This window comes from Rhinolophus sinicus, chromosome 3, assembly GCF_057876585.1.
Source record: "Rhinolophus sinicus isolate RSI-liver-muscle chromosome 3, RSI-T2T, whole genome shotgun sequence".
Lineage (NCBI taxonomy): Eukaryota > Metazoa > Chordata > Mammalia > Chiroptera > Rhinolophidae > Rhinolophus > Rhinolophus sinicus.
The window spans coordinates 3,258,890-3,286,720 of record NC_142503.1 but is presented as its reverse complement, the minus strand read 5'-3'; the positions used below and the strand labels follow the sequence as shown (position 1 = coordinate 3,286,720).

The 27,831-nt window shown below is 42.1% G+C and overlaps 1 protein-coding gene across 1 annotated transcript in view; it reads right to left on the bottom strand.

Annotated features, from left to right (window-relative positions):
* ADAMTS16 (ADAM metallopeptidase with thrombospondin type 1 motif 16) overlaps nucleotides 1-27,831 on the bottom strand; it is a 132,508-nt gene that overhangs the window by 60,239 nt on the left and 44,438 nt on the right. The window contains exons 5-10 of the mRNA XM_019743385.3: nucleotides 25,786-25,985; nucleotides 24,239-24,322; nucleotides 21,918-22,077; nucleotides 20,037-20,142; nucleotides 13,238-13,375; nucleotides 4,038-4,191 (exon numbers count right to left, since the gene is read on the bottom strand). Of these exons, the coding sequence (XP_019598944.3) occupies nucleotides 4,038-4,191; nucleotides 13,238-13,375; nucleotides 20,037-20,142; nucleotides 21,918-22,077; nucleotides 24,239-24,322; nucleotides 25,786-25,985 (842 nt within the window). The remainder of the gene's footprint in view (nucleotides 1-4,037; nucleotides 4,192-13,237; nucleotides 13,376-20,036; nucleotides 20,143-21,917; nucleotides 22,078-24,238; nucleotides 24,323-25,785; nucleotides 25,986-27,831) is intronic.

Below are 27,831 nucleotides of genomic sequence, written 5' to 3'. Positions count from 1 at the left end.
CATTTCAATATTGTGAACAGATTGCCACCAGATTCATTTTCTCAAATGATTTCGTTAGACTCGCCGAAAATACAAATTGAAAATGTAATTCCAAATGATATCATAATAGGATATAAAGCCATGGACATATACGTGTGTGGATTTATGCACAGGCAGGCAGACATACATGCACATACACCAGATGTACGTCCATTTACCCAACAGATAGGTGCACTTGCACTACAGATTAACTTCTCAAATGAAATAGCATATGGGACTTAAAAACCGGTCACCCTTTTCTAAAGTACCATCCATCCATCAATTACCCTGCTCAGCAAATTTTTATAAAGTGGTTCTTATGTGACAGGTGCTGGCCTAGGAACTGGGAAATTTGCTTCTAATTTATGCTTTTATATTCTCCCATCAGAAAACTGACTGGTCTTTATACTTCAACCTAATGAAAATAGACACATTTTTATAAAATTTCAGTAGGAGTTCATTTAAAAAAACCAACAAAACAAAAACACTACATTTTATAATTGAAAATGCCCTGAGATGCTTCGGTCCACATGGGGAAAAAAAAAAAAAATCTCTAATTGTTACATGATATCTAGGATTGAAATTCAATATATTAGTGATTCTGGCCGCAAAAGTAGAATTTAACTTATAAAAACAAAATATATCAAATTTATTTATGTTGAAGAACAATTTTACATCATAGGGAATCAGCTGACATGTTCTGATTTTAAAAGATTTTTTTTTTAAATTTAAAATGTTTTTCCTTTACTGTTCAGTTTTTCCTCTACTGTTCACAATATTTCATTGTGATAACAGGGTTATTTTTTTGCATACAAAAACTATAAAATTGGACAAAATATATGGGCTGTTTTAGACCTCTGACAACAGGACATGATCATGGAGAGAAGGGAAAATCATAAGGTGAATGCCATCTTTGCCCCAAATCTGTGCTGGGAGCACTTTGTCCCAGGCAGATGACAGCAGTGTCACAGAATGGAGGATATAGAGATTTTAAAAGAAGGTAGAAAAGGATATCATGCAGAGTATTTTTAAATAAGCTAATGCGGCTATGTTAATATCAGGTAAAGTAGAATTCAAGACAGTAACATTTCCAACAATACAGGAGGACAATTTTAATAATGAAAGAGTCAGAAAGACACAACAATCCTAAATGTGCGCAAACCTAAAAATGCAGCTCCAAAATCCGTAAAATTGGTTTAACACGTAGCAAATATCATGGAGAATATAGAAGATATAAATAACATGTCAAACAAATCAACAAGATAGATATTTCTAGAACACTATACCCAAGCACTGCAGAATTCATATTCATTCCAAGTGCCCATTGAATGTTGACAAGGATAGACCAAATGCTTGACTATGAAATACATTTCAATAAATTTAAAAAAAAAAAATATACTCGAGTATATTCACTGAAGAAAACTGAACTAAATTAGAAATCAAAATTAAAAACCTATCTAGAAAATCACCAATTATTTGGCAATTAAATAATTACTTCTAAATAATACATTGGTTAAAGAAGAGGTCACCACTTAAATAATAAAATATTTAATACCTAATAATATTAAAAGCCTAACATGTAAACATTTTCAGGATACAGCTAATATGTTGCCTAGCTGGAAATGAATAGCATTAAATACAGTTAGATGATTATATTAGGAAAAGAAGAAAGTTTTAAAATCAGTCATCCAGTTTATCCCTTAAAATTAAAAAAAGAAAAAATAAATACACAGTAAGCCTTGGGGTATAATAAACACAAAACAGAACTTAATGAAACAGGAAAGAATTCAACAATTAAAAAAAAAAATGACAAAGCCAAATTTGATGTTTTGGAAAGGACTAATTAATCTGATAAACTCCTACCTGGACTGATGAAGAGAAAGAAGATAAACACCTTATCTTTGTTAGGAATGAAAGGGGAAATATCACTATAGCTCTTACGGTCATTAAATGGATAAATGAAAATATTACAGACAATTTTTTGGTGAAACATCGATAACATAGGTAAGACAGAGAAATGTATTGGGAAAGCTCTCTTCTTGTATCACTTTTTATTTTTATTTTTTAAATGTCCAGTGAATTTGGTCAGTCTAGCAAGAGTTTCTTCTAAATAAACCATATATGTTAGTGTAGTTCAATTAGTAATTACAAACCTTCCCACAGACAGAAGTCACTGGTAAATTATAATAAACATTTAAGGAAGAAATAAAACCAATCCTATACAAGCTCTTTGAGAAAACAAAGGAGTAGGGAACCTTTTCGACACATTTGATGAGGACAATATAACTCTGATAAAAATTCTTGAAAGGCAATTCTAAGAAAGCAGTATTTCTAAATAATACCACTCAAGAACATGGATGTAGAAAACCTGAACAAAATATTCACAAATCAAATTAGCAAAATATAAACACGAGGACTAGATTATGACCAATGATCCTAGGAATGCAGGTTGGTTTACTATTCAAAAACCAATGAAAGCAAAATTAAAACCTATCAGTATAATCTACCACATTAACAAAATAAAAGAGGAAAACACTATAACTATATCAATAGATGCAGAATAAAACATATGACAAAAGTCAACACACTTTTGTGGTAAAATTGCTTAATATCTAGGACCGAAAGGAACTTCTTCAATTTAATAACGGGTAACTATGTACTACCAACAGCTAACAACATCTTTAATGGTGAAATATTGGCAATTATGAGTATGACATTTCAGAATAAGCAAAGCATACTATGGTGCTGAAAATCAGATCAGATGGGGACAAACGCGGACTCTGGCTTTATGGGAAGAAGCCCTATCTTGATTGAGATGCCGGTACCTTGGGTGAATTCACTTGTTAAAAATGCCAGGTTTACACCTTAAATGAGTGCATTTCTCTGCATGTGAATATTTCCTCCAGAATAAAAAAAGACATGCTCATTAGCTTCTAATTTCTGTATTTTCCAGATGGCACTAGGGTACCATGGATGACAGTCCACAGTCACAGAGCAAAATGATGTGGAAACCAGAAGCACGATGCAGAAACTCCCACATTGGAAAGAAAACATTAGTTTTACTCTCCTTTTCCTTAATGCACAGAAGAGTAACACTCAAAAAGTGCTTAGGGGGGAGTCGCATACTTTGCCCGTGGGAAACGGACCGTTGGGAATCCATGCTGTTGCTGACTGATGTATATTCTTGGTCTGAGCTGACACTGCCCAGCTGAGCAGATGAGAACCCAGTTCTGGCACAAGGCTGTAAGTGATCTTTGCGGGAGCTAGACTTGAGTTTAGAAGAAAGATTATCGCCGTTAGATTTAAATTGGGAATACTCCCAGGGCACTCGGAAATGTTTGCTGGTTTCTGGAGGACTGCATTTTTTTTGGTCTCCCTTCCTCTTAACTCCGTGATAAACTAGACGCCTCAAGAAGAGATACTTTCATTTAATTTATGGGTAGTTTTCCTTTGCGGTTCCCCTGTGCAGCTAGAGCACAAGTCTCTGAGTTACATGAGGAATTTATACCAGGAAACCACGCTGGGGATGTCCCTAGGGTTGACACAGTAGATAGCACCTCCTATGAGAAACTTCTCTTATAAATTCTTCATTTGGGGAATGTAATCATCAGACGCTCTAGGTAGGCTGTTGCTTTATAGTAAATCATGCTTACACTGGAGGAAGGTAATGGGGGGCATTGTGTTCTTAATACCATTCGAAAAAAAATTCAGAGTATTAATTTGCAACTTACATCAACCCGAAGTTATTGCTGAGATCCCACATGATAAATCACAAAGCAAGAGCTGACCTAACAGGCCACGTTGTTCTCAAATGAAAACTGATACCCACAACAGTATCAACCATCATTTTTTCTTTGCCAGTAAAACATGTGTTTCCTGTTATATAGGACCAGCCCTGCCATATAGGATTTGACATTTGGTAGGTACCCAATACATGCAGAATACATCAATGTCAGTTACACTGAATAAAACAACTTTATGAAGCAGATCGCACTGAACACTGGCCAATAATCACTTGCCTTTTTAAAATCCAGCATGCAGAGCTTGGCTTTCTCTCCGAATTGCCACTTGCACTGTGTGTTCGCATCGTATAACTGTCCCGGCAGTTTCTCAGGGTACTTGTATTCCTGCGCAGGCTTTGGCTGATCAGCGAGGCATGTCGCTTGGGCCGTGCTAAAACAGTGACGCCGAAAGAATGATCAAAGACGCACAGGCAGTTATGCCCTTTTATTTTTCTCATGCAGATTTACAACATATCCTGCATGGAGAAGGGAGCATATTTTTTCACCAAGGTCAAATATAGCAATTATCTTAGTTATATTTAAATATAGAGGCCACATTTTCTGAAAGTGTTCATTTCACTTTTTCCAGGAAGGTAACTTGTTTTTTCTGTAGATTTCTCAAACTCGTTATGGGGAAAAGTGAAATGGAATAATACGACCAGATGTTCAATGTGAGAAGCTCCTATTACAGGCAACTTTTATGTACACTTTCTGCCAGGAACAATCAAAAGATGGAAATGGGTATTATATCTTTTAATAGATAATCACCCTATTTCATAATCACCCTATTTCAAAGATTAAAATTTACTTTCCCTCCCTCCCTCCCTCCCTCCCTTCCTTCTTCCTTTCCTCTCCTAGGCTAGGGGATACCTGCACAATAGATTATAACTTCCAGAGATTCTGCACGGGACATTGCAACAATTTTCACCACCAATGCTCTATACTCAGGCTAATTTCTTATTAGACTTCCACTTCAAGAAGGAAACTAACTCTGCTTACGTTTACTAGCAGATGGCTAAAGACCAACTAACAATTCCTTCCTCCACACATACAGTATCGCTTTCCCACCAGGGATGTATGTAAGTATCATTGCTGCATTTGGAGGGGCCCGTGCTTGCAAATAACAATTAAATCCTACTGACAAATTTCAATAAGCCAAAAGAAAACAACAACAACAAACCTCTGTAATCACAATACACTGAACAACAACACTACTGCATCTGCATTACCAAACTTTCCTTTGTATGGTTGTCATCCACCTTGATTGGAATCTTTTTGGCCCCGATCTCTAGGGCCCCGGTGCCATATTCCCTTGCCCTGGAGCCCGCTGATGCATGGCCGCAATTAATATCTGTGCACCCGACCTGTGAGGGGTGGCACCAGTCACTGTAGACGAGATATTAATCCTACATGCACGGGGGTCAGAAGGTTTTTCAGAGCAAGCAAAGAAGGAGAGATGAAGCCAAATGACAGGAAAGTGCCCAGAGCGGTGGCTGGCTCATTGGGAGCACTCATTCAGGATTTACTATTACTGCCACCCTTCACGGTAACAGTGCATATTCAACAGTAAAGAAAAATGAATAGAAGCATAATTAACACTCCAAGACAGGAGTGATTTGGCAAATCTGGAATTCCATAGCACCTTTCTTCAATGGATCACAAATGATTTCTACATACTAGTTAGATGTTCCCTGCTATCTCTCAATGGTTACGTCAGGCTTGCCAATACTATTCCCAGTCCACAGACGGAAACTAGGGAAAGTCAGTGGCACTGATTGGCCCACACAAGAAATGGAAAAATTACAAAGAGGTTCATAGCTTCAGGATTTTTTACACTTTGTATAAATGTAACCTGTTACTTATTATTCAGCATTAAAACTGAAATCAAAGGGGATTTCTGCTTCTAACTATTCTAGACTGGCATGTATTAGACTGATCCTTTGACAGGCATTAGAAAGCTGTTAAAGGAACAAAAAGGACACGAGGGATGAGCATTTCCAGAGTAAAGGGAAGCACAGAGCTGAACCAAACATCCTCTGCTATGTTCCTTCTCAGAAAAGGAATTTGATGAGTCACAAGCAGCTGCCAAGAGACAAGTGGCACAGTGGAAAGTGGGGTCAGGGGCTGAGAAGCTGAGCGAAGTTTCTGGCAATGGGGGCGTGGGGGAGATGAAAATCAGAACGGAGGGGCTGCCGGAAAGGAGGGGTCCTAGTAAACGTCACAGGATTGCCACTGGTGTCAAAACAGGCCTATTTCTAGAAGAAACAACTAACTTAATAGACCGGTTTAGAGAGACTGGATGCCAGGTTGGTAGCAGCTCAATCCCAAAGTGGGTTAAGGTAAACTACAACCATCCTGTCTTCTAGAAATAAAAGATAGCTTCACTCAGAGCTTTATTTTGTCTTTAAATTTTTCATAAACAATGCTCTCGTTTGTTCAACATTACTAAGTGTACTAGGCAATGAGACCAAATGATTTAAATCCCAGAGAATGTGTAATCGGAAATGAAATTTAAAATTATTATGATTAGTAGATTTGAGAAAATAGAAGCTAAGACGAAGACTTTCACCAAAGGACTAATACATACAAAAAATGTGCATATGGTGTATTGCAGAAAGTTCTAACATTTACATAATCGGAATCCAAGAAAAGAGCCAATGGAAAGAATCAGGCAGAATTAATGTTTGTCAACAAAATTGCCAAGAATGTTCAAAAATTGATGGAACACAGCAAACCATAGATTTAAGCAGTTCTAAAATTCAAAGCAGGAAAAATATAAAGAAAAGCACACATAGGAAAATAATAAGAATTCTATAGAAAACCAAAATCACATAAAAATATCAAAAGTGACATGGAAAAAAAAAAGACATGTTACGTTTAAAAGAGCAACAACATGACTGACAGTTATCTTGTCAACAGAAATGACAGAAGCCAAGTAACAAGGAAATGATAGCTTCAAATTACTGGAGAAGATAACTGCTAAACTAGAATTCTATTCAAAACCAAAATACCCTTTACAAAGAAGGGTAAAATAAAGACAAAAATAGAATATGCCACTGGAAGCCCACACTAAAACAAACAAACAAATAAACGAACAAACAAACAACACCCCAGCAGAACTCCTTCATACATAAAGGATATAGTCTCAAATGGAAAACAGGAAATGCAAGGAGTGAAGAGCAATGTAGAGGGAAGCGATGTAAGTGGTCAACGACGCCACAGAGAAAAGCATATGGCGGTGAGGACGGGGTCTCTGCCTGGTCAATTAACACACACTGACTGGGAGCCTGGGAGAGTCCCGGGATGGGGAACAGCAGCAATGCATGTGTCAATGCTGGGATGTGAACGTGGGCTCCAATGGGCATCATGTATGAAGAGCTGAAACTCCATGTGCTCACGTCACCCATGGTCCTTCTGCCTAGGCTCATGCTTGGGCATGTTTGATCTTGTCCCGTTGACCAAATCAGGTCACGCAGCTAAGCCCAGAGTCAATGAGGCAGATGTAGGGGTACCCCAGGGAGTGGGTGCAAGAAGGAAAAGCATTGCAGATATTTTCCAAACAATCGACCATACCATCCACAAGCACAAAATGAGTTTTCACTCTGTTGCATGCCCAGCACGCAAACCAGGTGGCCTGCACGTGACAAGCAAAACAACAGAGCTTGTAGGAGATCAGGGGAAAATATATGCCTGATTTGGGGGTCAGCAGAGTTTTCTTCCAGCAGTGCACAGAAAGTGCTCATACTAAAGGGAAAATATGGATAAATTGGACTCCAAATTTTTTAAAATCTTCTGTTAAAGAAAATAAAGCAAGGTCAAAGTTACCACCACAATATTTCAAAACCCTTTCACTGCTCGAATTCATGAGCCATAAAATATTGAAGAACTTGAGAGGTCTCTTAAATGTGTTTCTTCCTTTTCCAAGTGAAAAACTGAGGGTACCCCAAAAAGGTTATATTGCTTGCCAAGGTCAAGACCTTCCCAGGCATAAGTGATAAAGACTCGTACAGCACGTCAGTTCTGACTGCCTCTGCTGCTCTTTCCATTACACGGCAGTGCCCATTCTCATCTTAACATCACACGGGCTCTGCAGAAACTATGATCGTCTGTGACCTGGTAGTTTGTTTATTGTAAGATGAGCATTATACAGCAGAGCAAGATGCCACTGAGATGTAGTCGTTCCATTACGCCCTAAAGCAAGCTGAACGGGCTCTCAGGTCAAATCAAATGTTCTCATCAACAGAGGTGGTGCAGGGTATGGCAGGGGATCCATGCAACCCTCAGACTTCCAGTTCTGTGATGGTCCCCTCTCTCATGTATTGACGTAGACTCATGTGGTCCGAGCGGAGACATGTTCACTCATCAGTAGGACATGCCTCAACTTTTTAAAAAATAAGTCGAAGATGGGTCCATGTTGTCGTTAAGTGTAATGAGCTAAGTGTAATTTCCCTAAGTCCTAGCCTCCTGGATGCAGACATGAGTAAATGGGATGAGGTCTGTGTCTGTTCTGAGGAAATGACACACGCCTTTATTGACGACGTTGATGAATTTACTCCAAACACATATCTGTCCTTCTTGACTCTACCAAGTATGGAGAAAAGCTGTGCTGACAACTTCAGGCCAATTGAATTCCTTATTATATATTTTTTTCCATTAACCAAATGCTAGACTGCTAATAAAGGAAAGCAGATTCATCGTTACAAGTTAGCCATGTATCCTTACTCACTGTTGGGATCATATCCAAAGAGCCACCTAATTGGTGGAGAATATAGCAGCATTTTGCTTACTTGGAAATCAGGAAGTCAGCAGACATGTCAAAGATGACAGCCTCAGATGCATTAAGCTGATGAAAAATCAGTGTTAATGGTTTATAGAAATGTCCGATTCACAACTGGTCATCTCAAGTAAAATAAACCCTCATAGTGAATTTAACAATAAGAGTCCTTCTGGGAAAATTTAATCTTCCAAGAAAACAAACTTGTGAGCATGTAAAATCTTCCATATTTATTTATAATCATGTGGTCCAGAGAAATGTGTAAAGTCCCTGAAAATTAAGATTTATTACTGAAGTATGACAGAAGGGTTTCACTGATGAGCACAAACAAAAATTGAATACTCTTCAGAGTACATCTGACCATTCCAGAATCACAGGACAAAAATGGCTTTGAATTCCAGAACCTTAAAAATCATTCTGAAGATCACATTCTGACTTGAAGATTGTAGCCCATATTTAATGTCATCAAAACAATCAGTCTCTGAGCATGTAAATATTTTCTTTCCGTGAGTTTTCCTATATTTCTTGGCAGTTAGAAACCTTTTTCTGGACACTTCCATGATGCTGATTCTCATTGCACACCCGAACTTTGCATCCCATTTTCCAAGTTGTCAGAGCACATTTTAAAAAGTTGAAAATGTTTATATGTCTTCATCATTACTATGGAAATGAAAAAAAGGAATACAATTTTGTTTGGGGAAAAAATCTAGAAAATTATAGAAAGGATTTGAGATAAAGAAAACTCCATTTTTTTTTTTTAATTAAAATTTATTCGGGTGACAATAGTTAGTAAAGTTACATAGGTTTCAAGTGTATAATTCTGTAATACATTATCTGTATCTCACATTGTGTGTTCACCACCCAGAGTCAGTTCTCCTTCCATCACCATATATTTGACCCCATTTACCCAATTTTTCTTGTTACTACAAATAAGAGCTTGTGAGCATAAAATGAATGTTCTTCTTTACTACCAGGAAGCAGAATTCTTCACACACATATTGAACAGCTCCAAGAAACACTTACAAACAATGCTAACAATCCCCAACTTGACTCCATGAGAATGCTGTGGAGGGGACAACACATGTTTAAAGGACCCCGGTGTGTCATGCCAGTTGTAGAATAATGTTAACACTGTCTTTTATGATGACACAAATAAAAGAAAAATGACCAAATGTGCATTCCTAGTAAATAGGTTTATATTACCAGTACACAGATAACATCCACAAAATCCTCACTCTTCCTGGAGGGCACAAAATATGGAAAGCAGTCATCATTCTCTTAGCGGGTAAAATATGCTGCCTGAGGGCTCAGAGTAGGACTCTGAGGAAGGGACTGCAAGCTGAAGGCTGGAGTCCCTGCAGGCTGGTGGCCAGGATGCTGGCTCAGAAGACATGTCACAAGGTCTTCTGGAGAACTGAAGGAAGAGCCAGCAATTGAGGCCAACCAGCCACAGGCTCACGGTTACAGATGGGTGTTGGGGAGCAGTCCATCAGACAACAGATAATAAACGAGAGTAAAACCAACAGATGTAGTATGTGACCTCGCCCGAATGGTGTTCTAGAAACAAGACGAATTAATTTCTGCGACAGAGAAAAAGAAAGAAAAGGGGCTCTACTGGAAAAATAAGAGAGAAAGAGGGAAAGAGAAAGAAGGCAAACACAAAAAAATCTAGAACCCAAAGTAAGGAGGTAGTGAAAGAGCCAGAGGCCGGCTGAACCCTGAATGGTGTCCACAGAAAACAACAGGGTTCGTATACTTAGTCCTCGATTCTTAGCTTGCAGTAACTCGTTCTTAGTTTTGACTTTCAGACACATAAGTTGCAGAGACTCAGAAGGCAGCTATCTGGCTGCTACCCTGACACTTCCTGGTGGTGCCAACCTGTTCTTTCTGCCCCCAACTCTGGCTGGGCCAGTGTGAGCTGTGACTGGTGCAGCTGCTTCTCCTTGATCTGTCCCTGCTCCATTGCTGGGACCATGTTGTGGCAAAAGGAGGGAAAGTATAAGAAAAGGAAACATGTTGCTAGTGCCTGTGTGGATGACCCAGGATGGAATCACTCTAGGGCCAGGTCCAGAGGGCAGCAAAAGTAGGCGGTCACATGTGTGTCCTCAGGTGAGATACGGAAGCTTACACACAGGTAAGTTTCTATCAATGGTTTTCTCTTTTGTATTTGTTTTAATATTTATAAATACTCACTATATGACATATAAACATAATTTTGTTCTAAATATGGAAAATATAGTTAATATATCAAAGGTATAATATGTAGAGTATTATATAAGCACAAAGTAGATAAAGTATATGGAAACATTTTTATAAATGCATGTGCATATATATATGTATATATACATATATACACATATATATATGTGTGTGTGTGTATATATATACATATATATGTATATATATACACACACACATATATATATATATATATATATATATATATATATATCTACAGTTATGTTTATATATACAGTTTTATTTATTTTTTAATTTTTGCTGGTAAAAGCTTTGCTTTCCTTGAAGAAATCTGCCTTATTTTCTATTAATACAGATTGAACCTATAATTAATACAAACCCATTATATCTATAACAAGATTGCCTTGGTTTCTAGAAAGATCCTAGACCAATTTCAAGCTTCAGTATCACTGATAAAGATTGTCCTTTACATTCTCCACGTTTGTGTGTTTTTCCTTGGTCTTCATTTTTTTTAATTTTTGTTTGCTTTTCTCTTCATCTAACTTGGAATTCTACTAATTTTTTTTTTTCTTGAGATGATCCATTCCAATTTCTTAAGGTAAAGTGGTTTCATTTGTTGTTTTTTTTCCCAAGAATATACGATTGAAATGAGTGACCGTTCTCGTCCTTTCTTTGACGAAACTCGGAAATGTGAATATGTTTAGCTGAGAACGAGGTGCTGCAGTCCCTGTCCCTTTGTTTCCTGCCAGCCCTGTAGGTGCATTTTGAAAACAGGGAAGCTCTTGATCTCCTCTACACGAATCTGTAGATTACTGTGAATCAGTGCGCTGGTATGAGCCAACGGAATCCTTCTGCAGAAAATGCATTTCTGTCAATGGCATAAACATGTCCTTCATCCTGAATACGAGCAGCTTTCCTTCCTGGGGCTAAAGAAACACTAATGTCCCTGAAATGGCAAAGGTGGAAATTGGTGTGTCCTCATGAGGAACAGAAATATCAACCCCAGTCTGTTCCAGGTGCTGCCATTCGGTTCCAGAAGAATGTGTTCAGGAGGGAGAAAAGAGGGGTTGAGGTGGGTCCAGCACCTAAATTCTTCTGCCCATGTGTTCCAGTCTCTATGCTGATGCTCAGCGATAAGTCATCTTCAAAGTTAAGAGCGACTTTCTAAACAAATATTCTCCCTTATCTTTTTAGTATTTGAACCAAGTAATTTGTTAAATACTTACAGATAAACACAAAAATAAATGTAATGATTTCAAGAAAACTGCTTTTCCTCAGCTCTTTGCATGCATGGTTCTTGGGGTCGGTGGAGAGAGAAGTGAGATCTGGGGTCCAGAAAGCCTGGGTTCTACTGTCAATTCTGCCACTAACTGGCTGGTCCCTGCATGCCTCAGTTACTGCACGTGTGATGTGAGTTGGGTTGATGATACGGCACATATGTTCCTCTCTGTACCAACCCTCTTGTCCAATTCCCCCAGAGCACATGGGTAGACATTTCTTAGCACCCCCCCCCCCTTCCCTTCGGAGACCCACCAGCTGAACCCTCACTTTTAGGAAATAGCCTCTGTCCCGCACCCTCCACTGCTCTCTCTTTCCCTAGTTACCTGCTGGCTGCAATGGAGAACCAAGTCCTAGGAGAGGAAAGAGCCACAAGGTGGAAGCACCTTGGGTCTCTGAATGACTACATGGAGCAGAGACCTCACCAAGATGTGCTGGAGTGTGGTGCCAGTCAGAAATAAAGTTATGGTTTAAAGCTTAAGCCAAACCTCAAACACAAAGCCACTGAGATTTCGGGGGAGGGGGGATCTAACTTACTAGCACATCAAAGGGTGCTTCTTAAAAATCCCTTCTTTCTCTAAAGTTTAAAAATCTACTATATATTGTTCAGAGGGGATAAAACCTACCTCCCCAAATTCTATACCCTAAATGAATTAGTATTATAACAAAATTTCCTAAAAAGAACTCTTAAAATTACAGGATTTAGAGCCAGGTTAAGGTTTATATAGTCAAGCTTTTCCTCCTATTAAGAAATTAATTTTGTTAAAAACAAAACAAAAAAACAACAACAAAGAAAGTTTGGTGTGCTTTACCATTGTGTACACAGATGCATACATGCTAGCTCCCTCTGTTCATGGACTGAAATGTTTATATAGACGTGAGAATTAAAACACAACAAAACAAACTAAATGTGGACATAATATTTTGGCTTGGTAAGTATCATATGGACTTCCTTGGAGTTTAAAGGTCGAGTGATGTTGGATTAAGCCTATGGGCCTCCATGCTTTAAGGAAGTGTTTGGAAAATTCCTTGGTCAAATGAATGTCACAAGAAACCTTCAAATGGGAACCATCTTGGGAAGTCACACCCAAGCATGGGGCTGCCTGGACAGTGAGCCCATCAGGCTGATGAGGCAGTGAACATCAAAGGCACTAAGAGATATATGGCCATCTCCAAAACGTCATACCTTAAAAATCTGTGTAGGTACTGGCGGCTGCAGGGTGACCAGGAGAAGACCCCGTTGCGTCCTGCCAATGTAGGGGACATTATGTTGCCCTCAGACTTTTTGCACATGTTCCCTTCTCCATCATGGACCATGCCAAAACTACAAGAGAGAGAAATGGTTCTTTCAAACAAATAACAGTTTAAATTGTCTACTACACTTTAACAAACATATGACAACACGGTGAAGACTCCCGTACTTCTGTGTCCTGGTCGGGAAGAAATCAAAAGCCCTAACAGCCAAGCTGTAGAGATCAGTCACACGCATGCATCCATCTGTGGGCTTTGTTTGAAGGTACACAAGTTATTCTTGAGTGAAAAGGAAACCCCTTTGGGGCTCTGGCTCCAGCTGAGTAAATGGGGACATCACAAGCTACAGTGGCTGTGGACACCCATAACATGGATTGTTACAGGTGTTTAAATGCCAGTGTCAGTCAGCAGCCCCCACTGTCACCCTGCACCCCTGAGAATCCCACTGACTGAGCTACCTTCCCCACCAAGTGCTTCTCTCCTTAACATTCTAAGGCTTTGGCCTGTACAAGAGCCTGGTACTGCCATCTTCAACTGCCCCACAAGAGCACAACTTACTTGGGAAGAAACCATGGGGTGTGGGGAGCTCTATATAGCCCTGAAGTCTTCTCATTAGAGCAAATACTATTTTGGAGAGTGAAGCTATTGTTCGTCAGTGTCTGATACCCACCCCATCATTCTATAGACCCCCTGAGAGAGGGGCTCTGAATGAGTGGGACCCAGAGGAAAGGAGAAAGGTGAGAGGAAGAGAGGGAGGGAGGGAGGGGGGGAGGGGGGGGAGAGAGAGAGAGAGAGAGAGAGACAGAGAGAGAAAGAGAGAGAGAAAGATGGACAAGGTGGCTGCTTGAATCTGGAGACATTCTGCAACCCAGCATCCCGGGATGAGTGGAGGGAGGGCTGCAGGGACAGAAAACATTAGCGCAGGGCACAGGAACTCCCAAAGAGGCCAGAGAATCTACTTGTTGCCAAGGCTGAAGTCACATTTTCTGACTTTACTATTTTGCTAAGAGCTGTTTAATAACATCAGTAAAAATAACAAGTCATGTTTTTAAGCACTCACTGTTTTACAGCCAGGATATTAGCCATGCTACCTATGTTCTCTAATTTGAGCCTCACTCCAAGTCTGTAAGGTAAGTGTAATAGAGTGACAGCAAGACCGAGGACTTCTGGGAGCCTGGTCCAGGGTCTGAGTGTCAGGACTGGAACCTGACACCCTGACATCAGAGCCCGGGACCCGTGCAATAGTGAAACCAGAGCATGATTGAAGGGTGTATCCAAGAAATTCTAGCATGCAAAATGGTCCAATTTCTGCAAAACTCCTGCTCAGTACCAAGGGTGATGTATATGCAGTCATTTCAGCCTCCACCCAATCTCTGAAGTTCTATTAAAAGCAATCAATCAAGGCCAGGGTAACCATATGGCAGAGAAAATGTGTCATAGCTATGAAAAGATTCAGGCTGTAATCACACATGGGTGGCTGCCTTAGGGAGAAAGTGACCAAAAGACATACCAAAGTCCCCTCCCCTGGCTGGCCTTGGACCTGAGTATGAAGAAGACACTTTATGTCCCATCAAGTGCCCTGGATAGATTTGCTACCACTTCTGCCCGCATTTCTGAGGTCTTCACAGTCACGACACCCCAGGTCTGCGGACGTCTTGGTCTTAAGCATATCCATCCACGGTGTTTTCTATGATTCTCTCTAGCATTCATCTCACACTTGGCTGTGCATCAGAATATATGAGAAATGCACTGGACAGGGCGGTTGCCCCACACCCACCCTGGTAGGTTTCTGATTTAGTAGGCTGGGGGCTGGGCTCTGGCATTTGGGTACACAGCCCATGCCTCACATTCTCACAGAGGACTGTGGTTCTGCTCCCCACCCAATGTCAGCACCACTGTTTTGAGAGCTGTGTTTCCGAGTAGGACAACACCCATGCATCGTGCTCTGACGGACGCCAGCACATCAGCACAGACGTGCCACACAGTGACCGCATCTAACGTGAACATGAACATTGTCATGGAAGAATGAGTAGGACTCATTTTGAAGATAAGATTGGTATTTGGCAACCTAGAAATATAATTATTATTCAAGTTATATGTATTACATGATTTTTTTTTGTTACCATGAACCACAGTACTTTATTCAAAGTGGCCATCACCCCTATGTTAATGCAATACATAGATATAGTTTTCTTGCTTACCTACTATCTAACATGTATCCAAAGAACAGAGATTCTTCTTATCCGTGCTCACAGCCCCAGAGCCAGAGCACTCCTCAGCCTGTACCAGGTTCTCCATTCATGTTTGTTAAATGAATAAAGAACAACCTTCCAGCCATAACACCAATTCCAATACCCAGATATAAATGTGATTTCAGAATAAACTGGACTAGAGAATTATATTCACTATCAGATGCTTTTAATATCTTCTGCAGTACGCTGTTGAGTGATTCAATTGCATCAACAAGTATTTCTTCATTGCTAACGATACACCTAAATGAACAGCCAAGTATATTAGAGGTTGTATTAATTATTTCCGGTTGTTCAGATAGTAGAGGTTAAGGAAATGAGAAGCCCTCCACAGGAACCATGGGCCAGCGTCCTGTGGATGATAAATGATACCCTGAGCCTGATGACGGTAGGGCACAGATGTCCAGAGCTCTCATGCAGACTCTCCAAGGAGCACAACCCATCCTCCATGAGAGGCAGAAGGCTGACGTGGAGGCGGCAGTGAAGTGTGACTCAGGGGGGCTTGGAAGGTCAGATACCTGGGAGAGCATGAACTGTGGAAGTGGGGACCTCAGTGAGGGTCTTGCCTCTGTCATCCATAAATGGTGTGACTTTGGGCAAACTACTTCAGTACCTGAGCCTCACTTCCCTCACTTGTAAAATAGGATAAGACCTTCCTGATCAACTGTACAGACTACCTGGCACCCTGCATGTGTCCCCAACCAAAATTCAAAGCTTCTATCCTTTTCACTGATTCAAATGTAGTTTTGGTCAAATCACTCAACACCTAGATGTCATTTGTACCCATGTGCGTGTGTGTGTGTGTGAGTGTGTGTGTGTCCAAAAGTCAATGGGTTTCAAATACTTTTTGGAACAGAAACAAACAAAAAATCTTAACAGGACTGACAATAAATAAAATTGGCAAGAAATGACCCTTTACTTGCTGGCGTTCCCCAGGGCACAGCCTGACAATCACCAGATGGATGCTCTAAGGTGTGGACTTGCCCTGATAGTCTACAAAGCCTTCAGATCCCCCAGTGCCTCCCAGGCACTGGACCCAGCGGGAGGGGCCCAGGTTGATGACGGAGCCGAGCCCCTAATCGTGGGGTGTACACATCACCGTCAAATGCCTGAACACATCTAACATCACAGCCAAGCAGGACTGAGCAGAATGGTGTTAGCAAGCCTATCCCGCTGCTTTGGACACTTCCCTGACCTCCCCTGATTGTGCCTCTTGCAATGCCTCCAGCCCTCTGCTGACCCCTTACGTGCCATGTCTATTTGAACTTTCTGTCAGACTTTTGCAGGGTATGTATTACTCGTCCTTTTATAGAATCGCACACAGTGCTTTGATGACAGAATGTAAGTTATGCCCAGAGAACGGGTCCATAAATGCTGAAAAGACAGGGGACAGAGTGATGGATCATGCATACTTCTGGGCACAGTAAATATGTTGTAATACTATCTCAACACTCTGAAATGCTAATGTAAATGAAGTATTTCAGTCTATTGGATGTACTAGGAAAGTTCAGCTCAAAGAGTATGATTTCAGTTGTGCCTGCTCACACCTGCTAGGATATCCCAGGCTCTATTGCCTTTGCAGATAGAAACCCCGGTAAGAGACCAGGCGAAGTACCTGGGTCACTGTCAGGCTCTGGGAGAACCACAGTGTATCTGAATCCGTGTGCCAGGTCCCTGCCCATCAAATGGCATGAATTCCCTTTGCAAGTGGGAATTTTCAAGTGGATGACACATTCTCCAAAACGTGTAGGTCTGCGCCAATTTTTCAGCACTTGCATAGAGCAAACCACATGTCCCGTGTCAAGTGATTTAACAGAACAGGAAACTCTCCCTGCCCCACAGTCCTGACTCAGTCCCACATACAGACAGAGAACACACACATTCTCACTTCTGGTTCCAACACACATCCTGAAGGCTGGTTCTTAGCAATTTCTATTTTTAGGTAAGCTTCCCCAGTATAAACCCCAAGACGTCTAAACAATAATTATTAAATAAACAAGCTGAATAGAATAAATGTGCTTGTCTTCAATTCAGCCCAAATTGAGAGTTTGGTGACTGAGCCTGCGGAGCCACAGGCGAGCTCATGTGCTGCAGTTTGGAATGCTCACTCCTCGCCCGCTCGCTTGCTCCCGGCCTCACGCCCTCCTCCCATTCCACTCAGGCACACGTGCCTACTGCTCAGCCTGGCCGGCCCACGGGCTCAGCTCGTGAACGAAGACAGAGATTGTCCGAGTGGTTTCTGTGGTTTGAGCTACACATGACATTGCTCTGCCCATTTTACAAAACGCTCTCCACAAAGAGCAGGAATTCCAGCGATTACTGCCATCGTGATTCTCACTGTTATTGTCACTCATTTGGGCACGGAGCATGCAGGGTTCATTTGCACATTCCCTACAGACATTTGCTATTTCAGTACGACCAGCAGCTATCCCACTGGCAAGGTCGGAGCTCCCAGTTGCTGCATGTCGAGCACCATGTCCCCTACATGTAGAAGAGGAAATAAAAGCAAGCACCCATAGTTGTTGACGAAGACTGAGGGCCTTGTGTTGGATGTATCGAGTTTAACTTTAGTTAATTCACCACCTGCAACTGCTAGCACTGCCGGTGCCCGTATCTCAGCTGCTGATCTAATGCTGATTTGCTCAGCCCTCTGTGACTTAAATATTTCTTACCTTGATAGTTTAATTAAATTCAGGTATGGTTCAGAGAACAGCAAGAGGCCCATGTCGTTAAAATAATGAGAGTTTTTGATGTTTTAACTCTAGCAGCCTATTAAAAATACAATTATGATTTAACTGAAGACTTTATAAAGTGTAGGTGCAATTTTCTAGGCACTGAAAAAATCAATCATTACCTGCAATGATGAAGGGATCAGTAATAGGATATAAAGCTTCACTTTCAGGTCATTAGTTCACACACAGCAAACGTCTGCTGGGCGTCCGTGGGTTCCACGCAAGGCAGGCACAGGTGTGTACACGGACACACAGGCCCACACACATGAACATACACACACACACAGGCAGATGCTCTGAACAAGTCAATGCCATAAGCCACCTCCGTCTATTGCCTAAATAGAGGATGGAGACCAAATCACTGCCGTTTGGAAGGTTTGAGATTTTGCAAGTAAAATTGGGGTTAAAGTGAAAAATGGTAATTTTTCGTTGTGTATTTCCTCGAAATTTCAAGCGCTGCTGCAGCACAGCAGGCCAAGACTGGTATCCCCACCATCGGTGCTGAGGCCACCAGGGCAATTGCAGGAAGTCAGCAAGTGGACCATTGTGGGGGCAGAGCCCCAGAAAGTAGTTTCCAGGCTCTCGGCCTCACATAGACAGGTGCTGGCTCAGGTAGTAAATGGCCAACTGTGATTGCATGGCCATCAGCTGTGGCTAGTTGGCCGTCAGCTGTAACCAGTGAGCCATTGGCCACTAATATAACTGCTGTGGCTACGCTAGAGAGGAGAGTGGAGGAGAGTGAAAGAGAGTCGTCGGTGGGTTGCAGACAAAACGAACAGCAGGTCGCACGTCCAGTGAACCCAGCCTCCAGTGAGACCGTAGTGGTATGACTCCCCTGCCTATGGCTCCGTGGGTGTTCCTTTTTGGCCTCACCATATCCTGCGTTCTTGTATGGGGAGTGGGACCAGAGACCCCGCAGGCCTCCCCGCACGACAACCATTAAGGGAAAGAAACAGACGTTGCCTCAGGTGAGGCAGCTTACAGCATGATGAGACTACAAAAGCTTATCTAAGAAGTTTATAGAATTGATAGCAATTGTGTAATTGATAGAAATTTTTCATTCCATAGGAATAAATGTCAGCTTTTGACATCAAAAGATGCCACCGATGACGAGCTACCCACTGCTGAGCGCTGCTTGTCCAGCACCGGCGTCCGTCTGTGCCAAGCCCCCACGCCCAACCATTGCCGCTGATGCTGTCATCCCATTTCAAAGCCAGCAACCTGGGTAAGTGGGAAGGTAGGGAGCAAACCCTCTCCTACTGGGCCCAACCTGCTGTTGCACCTGCACTCCCCAAGCTCTGCTCGGCACACCAAGCCAAAATCATCTCTACAGTTTCCATAAGTGAGCTCAGTACACAAACTCAGGTGTAACGAGTTAAACATAGGCGGGCTTGTTACTGTCCTCAGTCTTCTGGAGTCCCCTGAGAGGAGCTGACCATATAATGAGATTAGCCCACAGGACGGGGGAGAGAGACCGATACAAGAGTTGGCAATGGTACACGCATGTGTGAGCCAAGTGTAAGGGAGGAAAAGAGCGAGGGAAGTGTAAACCTTGCACTGAAGGTGCAGGACGAGGCACTAAGATACAAACAAAACAAGTACCTAAGGGAGCATTTCCTACTTGTCCATGCCATTCTCCTTGGGTATATGTGAATTCCCCCTACATATATGACTTAATGAGTCAGTATTTCTATGGCAGCCAACTGGGCGGGGAAGGACCCTGGGCTCTCCACTCCCATGGTCACGCACTTACTTGTGTCCAGACTCGTGGGCGATGGTGAAAGCCAGTCCAAGACCTGTGTCTTCATTGATCGTACAGCTGCGATATTTACTGCACATTCCACTTATGGGTGCAAAGCCTATGGAGCACAAAGGTCAAAAGAATATTGAGCAGTATTGTAATAAAATAAAGGAAGAGGTCGTCTTATATACGTGTATTTAGCCCCCTCCTTTAGGGAAATGTGGTTCTCATCTTCATCTGCTGAAATATGAGATGGGAAGCTCTTGGGTGATAAAAGAGAGGGCCCTCAGTGTGGGACGAGGGGGTCTATTGCCTCTGCGTGGAAAACAGTGTAAGGCTCTATGAAACGTTCATGTCCCACGTTACAACTGGACAAAGCAGAAGAGGTTTTCACTGCAGATGGGGGAGGATGTCTGACTTGTTCTAGAAACATCTGTGTCCTTAAAAGATTGAGTGAAAAAGTGCAGTAGGGAATCGATGTGTCAGGAAGTCCTGAGACCACCCTAGGTCCCAGGACTTGCCCCGAGGAATCATAGACTAAGGATCTATTATACTCATGGGTATGACTTCATCTGGCAAAAGGACAGAGAGAAAAATCAGCAACGGGAACACGTATTTGGGAAGGGGTCAGCGGGGACCAGGCATGAGCTCCCAGGGCCTTCTCCCAGTGAAGCCACACAGGATGTCCCAGTGACCCCAGTGACGCGTTGTGACAGTGTGGACTACTGTTCACCAGGGAAGCTCATCAGACACTCAGGGCCCACGGGTTTTCTGGGGGCTGGTCATATAAGCACGCTCTGCCTGGCATGGACCCAAATTCCAGACTCCCCGGAGGTAAGCAGGTGTCCTGCATAAACCACATTATTTGTGTGGTTCAGGCACAGTGAGCCACGCTTGGCAGCAAGGCTGTGGGAACCTTCTAGAGATCTAAGTGCTCAGAGGCCAGCCAAGGGCCAGTATTGTAAGCAGGCTTCCTGAGGACAAGTGTCAGGGCTAACTTCTATCAAACTGAGTCCTGCCCGAATGGTTTTGTTCATTTCTATTTTTTATTTAAATGTATTGGGGTGGCATTGGTTAATAAAATTATATAGGTTTCAAGTGTACATTTCTATAACACATCATCTGTGTGTTGCATTGTGTGCTCACCACAGAGTCAGTTCTCCTTCCATCACCATATATTTGACCCCCTTTACCCTCTTCTACCACCCCTCTCCCCCTTCATGATCTGATAACCCCTAAACTGCAGTCTGTGTCTATGAGTTTTTGCTTGTTTGTTTGTCTTGTTCATTTGTTGCTTTGTTTTTGTAATAAAGCTTTCTTCTTCCCTAAGATCCTGGGGAAAAATGGAGAGGTAGGAAAAATATCCAGGACAGCCCTCGTCAGTAGCTCACTGTGCTTTATTTACATGCACTATTTGGAAAACCATCTAAGTGCCACCTCAAAAATATACTCAGCCCTATAAACATGTAAAAAGATTGCTATGGTTGAGACATTTATAAAGATATGGAAAAATGGCGAATATAACACTGTTGTGCTATCACTACAGATATTCATAAGCACACCATTTCAGCCACCTAATGAAACATCCTTGAATCTATTGACCCCATTCACACACATGGAGGAAGAAATACAAGAAATATTTTCTTAAGTTAGAAGAGACAGGAACTCTTGAATCTATGAGGGATGTTTCCCTGTGAAATATTCACTTTTGAGAAATAAATGCATACTTTTCTGCTTGGCCAAAGGTTATATGGGGATGTGAGCCTCTACAATTGTACTCAGCAGTGGTCGCTGCTTCTGGATTTGGAATGAAGGCAAAGATACTCAAAATCTTAGGCCACAGAAGGCACATAACACAGGTGCGTTTTTCAGAACTCTGCTGGCGGATCTTACCCAAAGTATCACAGGGTTCGTTCTTCCAGGAACATATATCCAGACCGGTTAGTAAGATGGCATGGTCATGACGAGTTCCATCTTTCCCCATCAGGCCAGACTGCCACTGACAGAAGCTACTTAAGGTGTGGTCTGCGTGATGGCTGATCACAAGCCCTGGCTGTGCAAGAAAGACCGAGACCCCCCATAATAAGAGAAAGAAAACAGGTGATAATGCAATTGTTGTTAGCATTGGATCACAGCAAACTCTCACATACTTGGATTGCAAACACACAGAGGGATCTGAATAGCACATAAGTTATCCATTTTACATATTAAAATACAAAAAAAAAGGTCGTGTTCTATAAAACCTGTACAGATTCAGTGCAGACACTTACGTTGACTTCTCTAGTTCTATACAAAAACAGCCAGGATATATGTAGCTGACCCTGAATGCATTTTCAGTGACCCAAGAAAGATTACTTCAGTGCATATAATTTTTGCATTTAAAATCTTTGTAAAACTGTTTGCAAAGTTATATGAGGCAAGAGGTTCATTTACATGTGACTGAGCACATACACTAGCACACCTAGCCCATGGGTGTTTATTTCACAGCCATGCTGAGCAAGTGGGATTTCCAGTTTACAGCTCTTTGAATATCTATTACTGCAGTGTTAAGTTAAGCCATTTTCCTACAGAGCTGACGTATTTATGAGGAGAGCAGGTCAAATGGGAAAGCTTCATTTCTGGAATAAACTGGAAGCAGAAGGAAAATATATAGAAGACATTCAACCTTGTTCATATATACCAAGCTCTAACAAAGAGATAGTGAAATATCAGCGTGAAGAATGTGTGAACTCGTGGGAAATGAATAATTTATGTGTGGGGTGGGCAGGAACATCCTCCGGAGCAGGCTGCGATGAGCCCTATTTATAGGAACGCTGTATCTTCCTGTGGATGGTCAGAGAAAACCAGGTTAAATACTTCAAGCTTAGGACAATGTGTTGAAAGCTTTCATGACTAGAGTATTACGTTGGAACATTTATCCCTCAGTCATGGGACATGTTTTCTCCTTCCATGTTTATTATGTCTTTCCAGAAAGTCCTATATGCCTGAGCTAAATGGCGAGGCTCAGCACTCGGTCACGCCCTGCATTCTTCAGCTGGCGATTTCCAGGAAAACTGCATTAATTAAAGTTAACACAGGTGTACGATCAAAAGATAACCTCGCTTATTCTTTGCAGCTTGGAGGAATTCCAAGGTGAACACGATTTAATACAAGGAATAATTAACCTGTCACCTGAGAAGCCCTGCTGGTTCAGCACCCGCTTCCCCGACACAGACACACACTCACACAGAAGACAATGGACTTGTATCTTCTTGACTGTTCAGCCTGCCCGTACACGCTCCCACACTGCCCAGGAAAAGAGCACGGCCCCGGAATATTAAAGTCTGGAGGCATCTTAGATCTTATGAATGATCTTAGATTTCATCTAAAACATTGGTTTTATAAATAAGAAAATCATGGCTAACAGGAGCCTCTGCCAACACATCAGCAAAGTGGAAGTGGGTGCGGGGAGGGCACCCTGGCCCATGACCCATCAAGGATGAGCTCTGGGCAAAATACAAGTGAGGGCCTCTGATGGCAGAAGCCCCATTACTGTGACAGGAAATGTTCACATACATCTTCATTGTGAACGGAAGTGTAATATCCGTGCATTTAGGCAGGGACTTGCAGCTTTTCCCAAATGCTACCAAGAGCCAGCACAACTGGGTTTCTGTACGCAACGAGAGAAATGTGCTCATCACAGCAGAATCTCTATGAGAATAAAATCCTAAGACTGAAGGTGGTGAGGGTTAGTGGGCTCAGTCTCAGAAGCTGGGAGATAATAGAGCGAAACAAAGCAATGCCACACAGTATGATTTAAATTCTATGCTATGGGGCATTTTCAGTTTTCTAGCAAAGGACATAAAGGGTTCATTCAGTTCTACCCAGCAACCTAAAAGTTCACAGTGGCTAGAGACACAATTTGTACTTTTTATTCCCAGTGCGTTTCCCACCCTTATATTAAATGCAGCTCTTCTATTCCATTTTTCATGAGCCAATTAAATTAGTACTTCTTACTACCTCTGCATGAAAACCACAAAAAGTAAAATAATCATTCAAGGAACTGACAAGCAGTGCATTGAGTTAGACAAAAAAATATTTTAAAAGTTTTGTCCCCAAGGGAAAGGGAAGTAAAGAATTATAGAACAATTATATTAAGGAAAACAAAGCATTAGTTTACATTGATTTTTCTGGGGAGAGGGTCTGGAAAGCTGCTGTGTTAAGAGATATAATACCTGTTCTTCTTCCAGAAGAATCAGACCTACAATTGCAATGTTGATGTTTCCTCCTATGGTCCCATCTTTGAACAAAGCAGACACCTGAAAAAGACAAGCAATCCATGTCAGTCCCCATATGTGACACTTTTTTCAGAGTCCTCAGTTGGCCTGGAGTCCTGTAGCTCAAGGCTAATCCCTGTGATCTCCAGTTAATTAGCAACACTACGTTTCTTCCACTGCTGGACAGACAGGTACCGGGATCTCTATTGACCAAGATGGATTGTGGAATCCTTGTCGTTCGTGCCTTGGAGTGAAAAACTGAAGTTTGCGGAGGGAGGTTCCACCTCTTCTCGAACACCAATGAAGTGATTATAAGGTCTCTGAATTGATAAATGTCCTCATTAGATAGAAGGAGGATTTTGTACTTACGGGGATGACTAAGCTTTTCTGGCAAGGGATTCCAGAAGCATAAAATAAATGCTTGGGAAAAGGCCAAGAGGACACGAAAAGAGAAGGAAAAGTGGAAAGAAAATGATCAAAGAAAGAGGCAAACATTAGAGGTGATGATCGCAGATGTAGAAATGAATATTAGAGTGGCAGTTAGGTGATGAGCAATGACAGATGGCAGTGTAAAATGCACCGGGGAGCTTACTTGGCACTTGGCTGCCTCGCAGGACTTTACACTGCAGGTGTGGAAACATTAGAGAAGCTCTGCAGAACAGAGGCAACACCTGCACAAATCAGAGCATCCTGGCCCCGGCTGTCCTTAGCCCTGTGGGCATGCAGTGGTAGGGACCTCAGTGTCACCATCTCTCTCAGTTCCCTGGGGGGGCGTAAGCCACGGGCAGTCTACCAGAGGTGATGCAAGCTATAATAGCCACGTGGCATCATGGGAACATGACACGCATTTAGGGGCACTCTGTTCACTGAGTTAGGACTTAAAAATATTTTTAAAATACTGTCATCACAACTATTTTTTAAAACACGTTTGGTGACGCAAGATTTTGTCTTCTGTTATCTAGATGTCACTTAGGTGAAACGGAATTTAGACCTCTCATCACTCTTCCATAATTGCCATAGCTGCCAACCTGGGACACAGACACATTTGACCTGAGATGACATTCAAAAGGGTTGTACTGTATTTCTGTTTCTTAGGTAAAATAAAGTAAACTCAATATGTGGACATTAATATTCCTAACAATGAGTATTCCTATAGAACCATCTCTAATCACACACATAATGGTGACAAACAGATATGATGGCTACAATGTCTCAGCATCCTCTTCCAGATTTCTGGTAACTAAAGACATCAGTACATCAAGACATGTTACCGGCTTACAGAGAGGGTTACATTGCTTATCCTCCGATATAGTCTCTGAAGATCTAAAAATGGCTTTCATTGGAGCACAGTAAAACTGAAGGCGATATCACAGATAAAATATTTCTATGTATGAGACATAATTCCGTAATAAGAAGTAGACTGTAAAGCATACACACACACATGCCCACGCACATCCCATAAGGTGTAACTATACACGTGGCCTCAAAAAGAGGGAAGTTCGTACCATGTTGAGAATTGTCAGAACATAGGTGGTGATGTTCTCATGGCCGTGGTTTTGCATCATCTTTTTGTCGACCACCACCAACGTCTCCACGTTCAGTTCTTCATTCCTGTGAGACTTCAGAAGAGAGCGCTTGTGCCGTGAGCAAGACTTGTACTCGTCAGGTAGGATGAAAAGGTCTTCCTTGGGCACCTTGGGCATGTCTACAGAGGGAGGTCGGGAGAGCAAATTCATGCACATTCATCACACAAAACCAGGGGTGGAAGTTATTCTATTGAAATTGGATTTTCAAGATGAATGATCATGAATGAACCATGTAACCCTGAAAACTTTGTGACGCAAAACTTGTGTTAAAGTGAAACAGAATTTTAAATGAAGTCCATATAGTCTGGATGTCATGGAAACCATTGCTATGTTTACCTTTGTAAAATTCGGTCCTGATCTAAAACAACAAGAGAAGGTCATGTGGCTCTGAAGAGCTAGCATCCAAAAGCAAAATGTCCAGGCTCTAAGCGTAAGGATTTGTGGAACAGGCTCTGAAAAAGAGTTATTGACAAAGCGATGGAACTGACCCAAGAAAGAGTGCTATCTTTCACTGTTTTCTTAGCTGAAGACTTTTAATGAACCGACAGTTTTTAAAGTTGACTCTCAGGTCTGCACACGTGACTGGTTTGTCTGCAGTGTTTCAGATGGGTTTTCCCGAATGCTTCTTCACTGCAGACCTGACTTTCCTAGAAAGCACCATGAGTATTTACCTCATTTACTTAGAAAGCAAAATACACTCTGTCCCCTTGAAGGCAGCCATTTATAAATGGTTTTGGCATATATAATCAACAAGTTAACACTATGCTAAACACAAATCAGTTTAGTGATGCCTCCGAACCTGCGGTTAGAATTGTGGCACGTGAAAGTAGACTTCAAAATATTCATGTATTTAGCATTCCATAAATGATTTCAACTCGATTTATGGACCACGCAGCTAGAAGATGTTGCTTTGTTTGACTGGTACCCACGTCTAATACATTTTATCTCTCTTGCCTAAAATACTTCCAAATGTAAATGATCCTTTAGGAGGATAATAGTTATACCAGCTAATGGCTACTAAGCTCTCATCATCTGCTGTTAACACTAATAGAATTGACATAGAAGTGAACTCTACCCTAAGAGCTGTCTACCTGAAATTTATTGTCTCTCCACCAGCCCAGCGATGAGGCCACGGGCGCACAGGGGAGGAACGTAACTGGCTCCCGGTCCCTCCCTCAGAAGTGTTGGAAATGGGTTTCAGATTTGTCCATGTGGGCCCAAGCCTTCCGTCATCATCTCCACCAGTGGAAACACAAGTGCAGGAGGAAAGTGAACACGATGGGAGAATAGCAGCCTCCCTGATCTCTGTACTCGGACCAGCAGCAGAAAACCCAGGGGTGGGAATCTTACTTGCTAGGGCTCTGACCAGCCCCTCCTAGGAAGTCACCTGCCCCTCATTATGGTGACTGCAGCATTTCCCCCAAACACGAGTCCCAGCTCAAAATCCCTCAGCAGGGCCAGCAGCCAGGAGCAGCACACTGATTCATGGGCCTGAGGTCCAGGGCAACTACTGATTTTGAGCAAATCAATCTGCCTTTGTTTGCCTTTTCCACAGAGAGATGCCCAGACACACAGAAAGTCTCTCATTTTCAGAACCAGAGACTCTAATAGGGAAGAGTCTTGGAAGTGTGAGCCCCACTGACCCAGAAGCCCAGGGGAGTCCAAAGGCTCATGGAGAAATGGGAATATTCACACGCGGATGACGGGTCCCGAGCGTTACAGGCTTCAGCCTGGAAGTCATGTGTGTCAACTCTGCTGGTCACACAACCCCAGCCCCCAGGGGCCCAGGAGCACAGCACTGCCAGGATCCCAGCAGGGAGGGGACAGGAATAGTTGGCAAACCAAAACAGTCCATAGTGATCACTAACGTCTTCCACTGGCAAGAGGTGTTTTACGACCCTTTCCTTTTCTGGTTTTGTTCTAAAAGTAGCTACTTTTTTTCCATTTTCCAAATACAAATCTTAT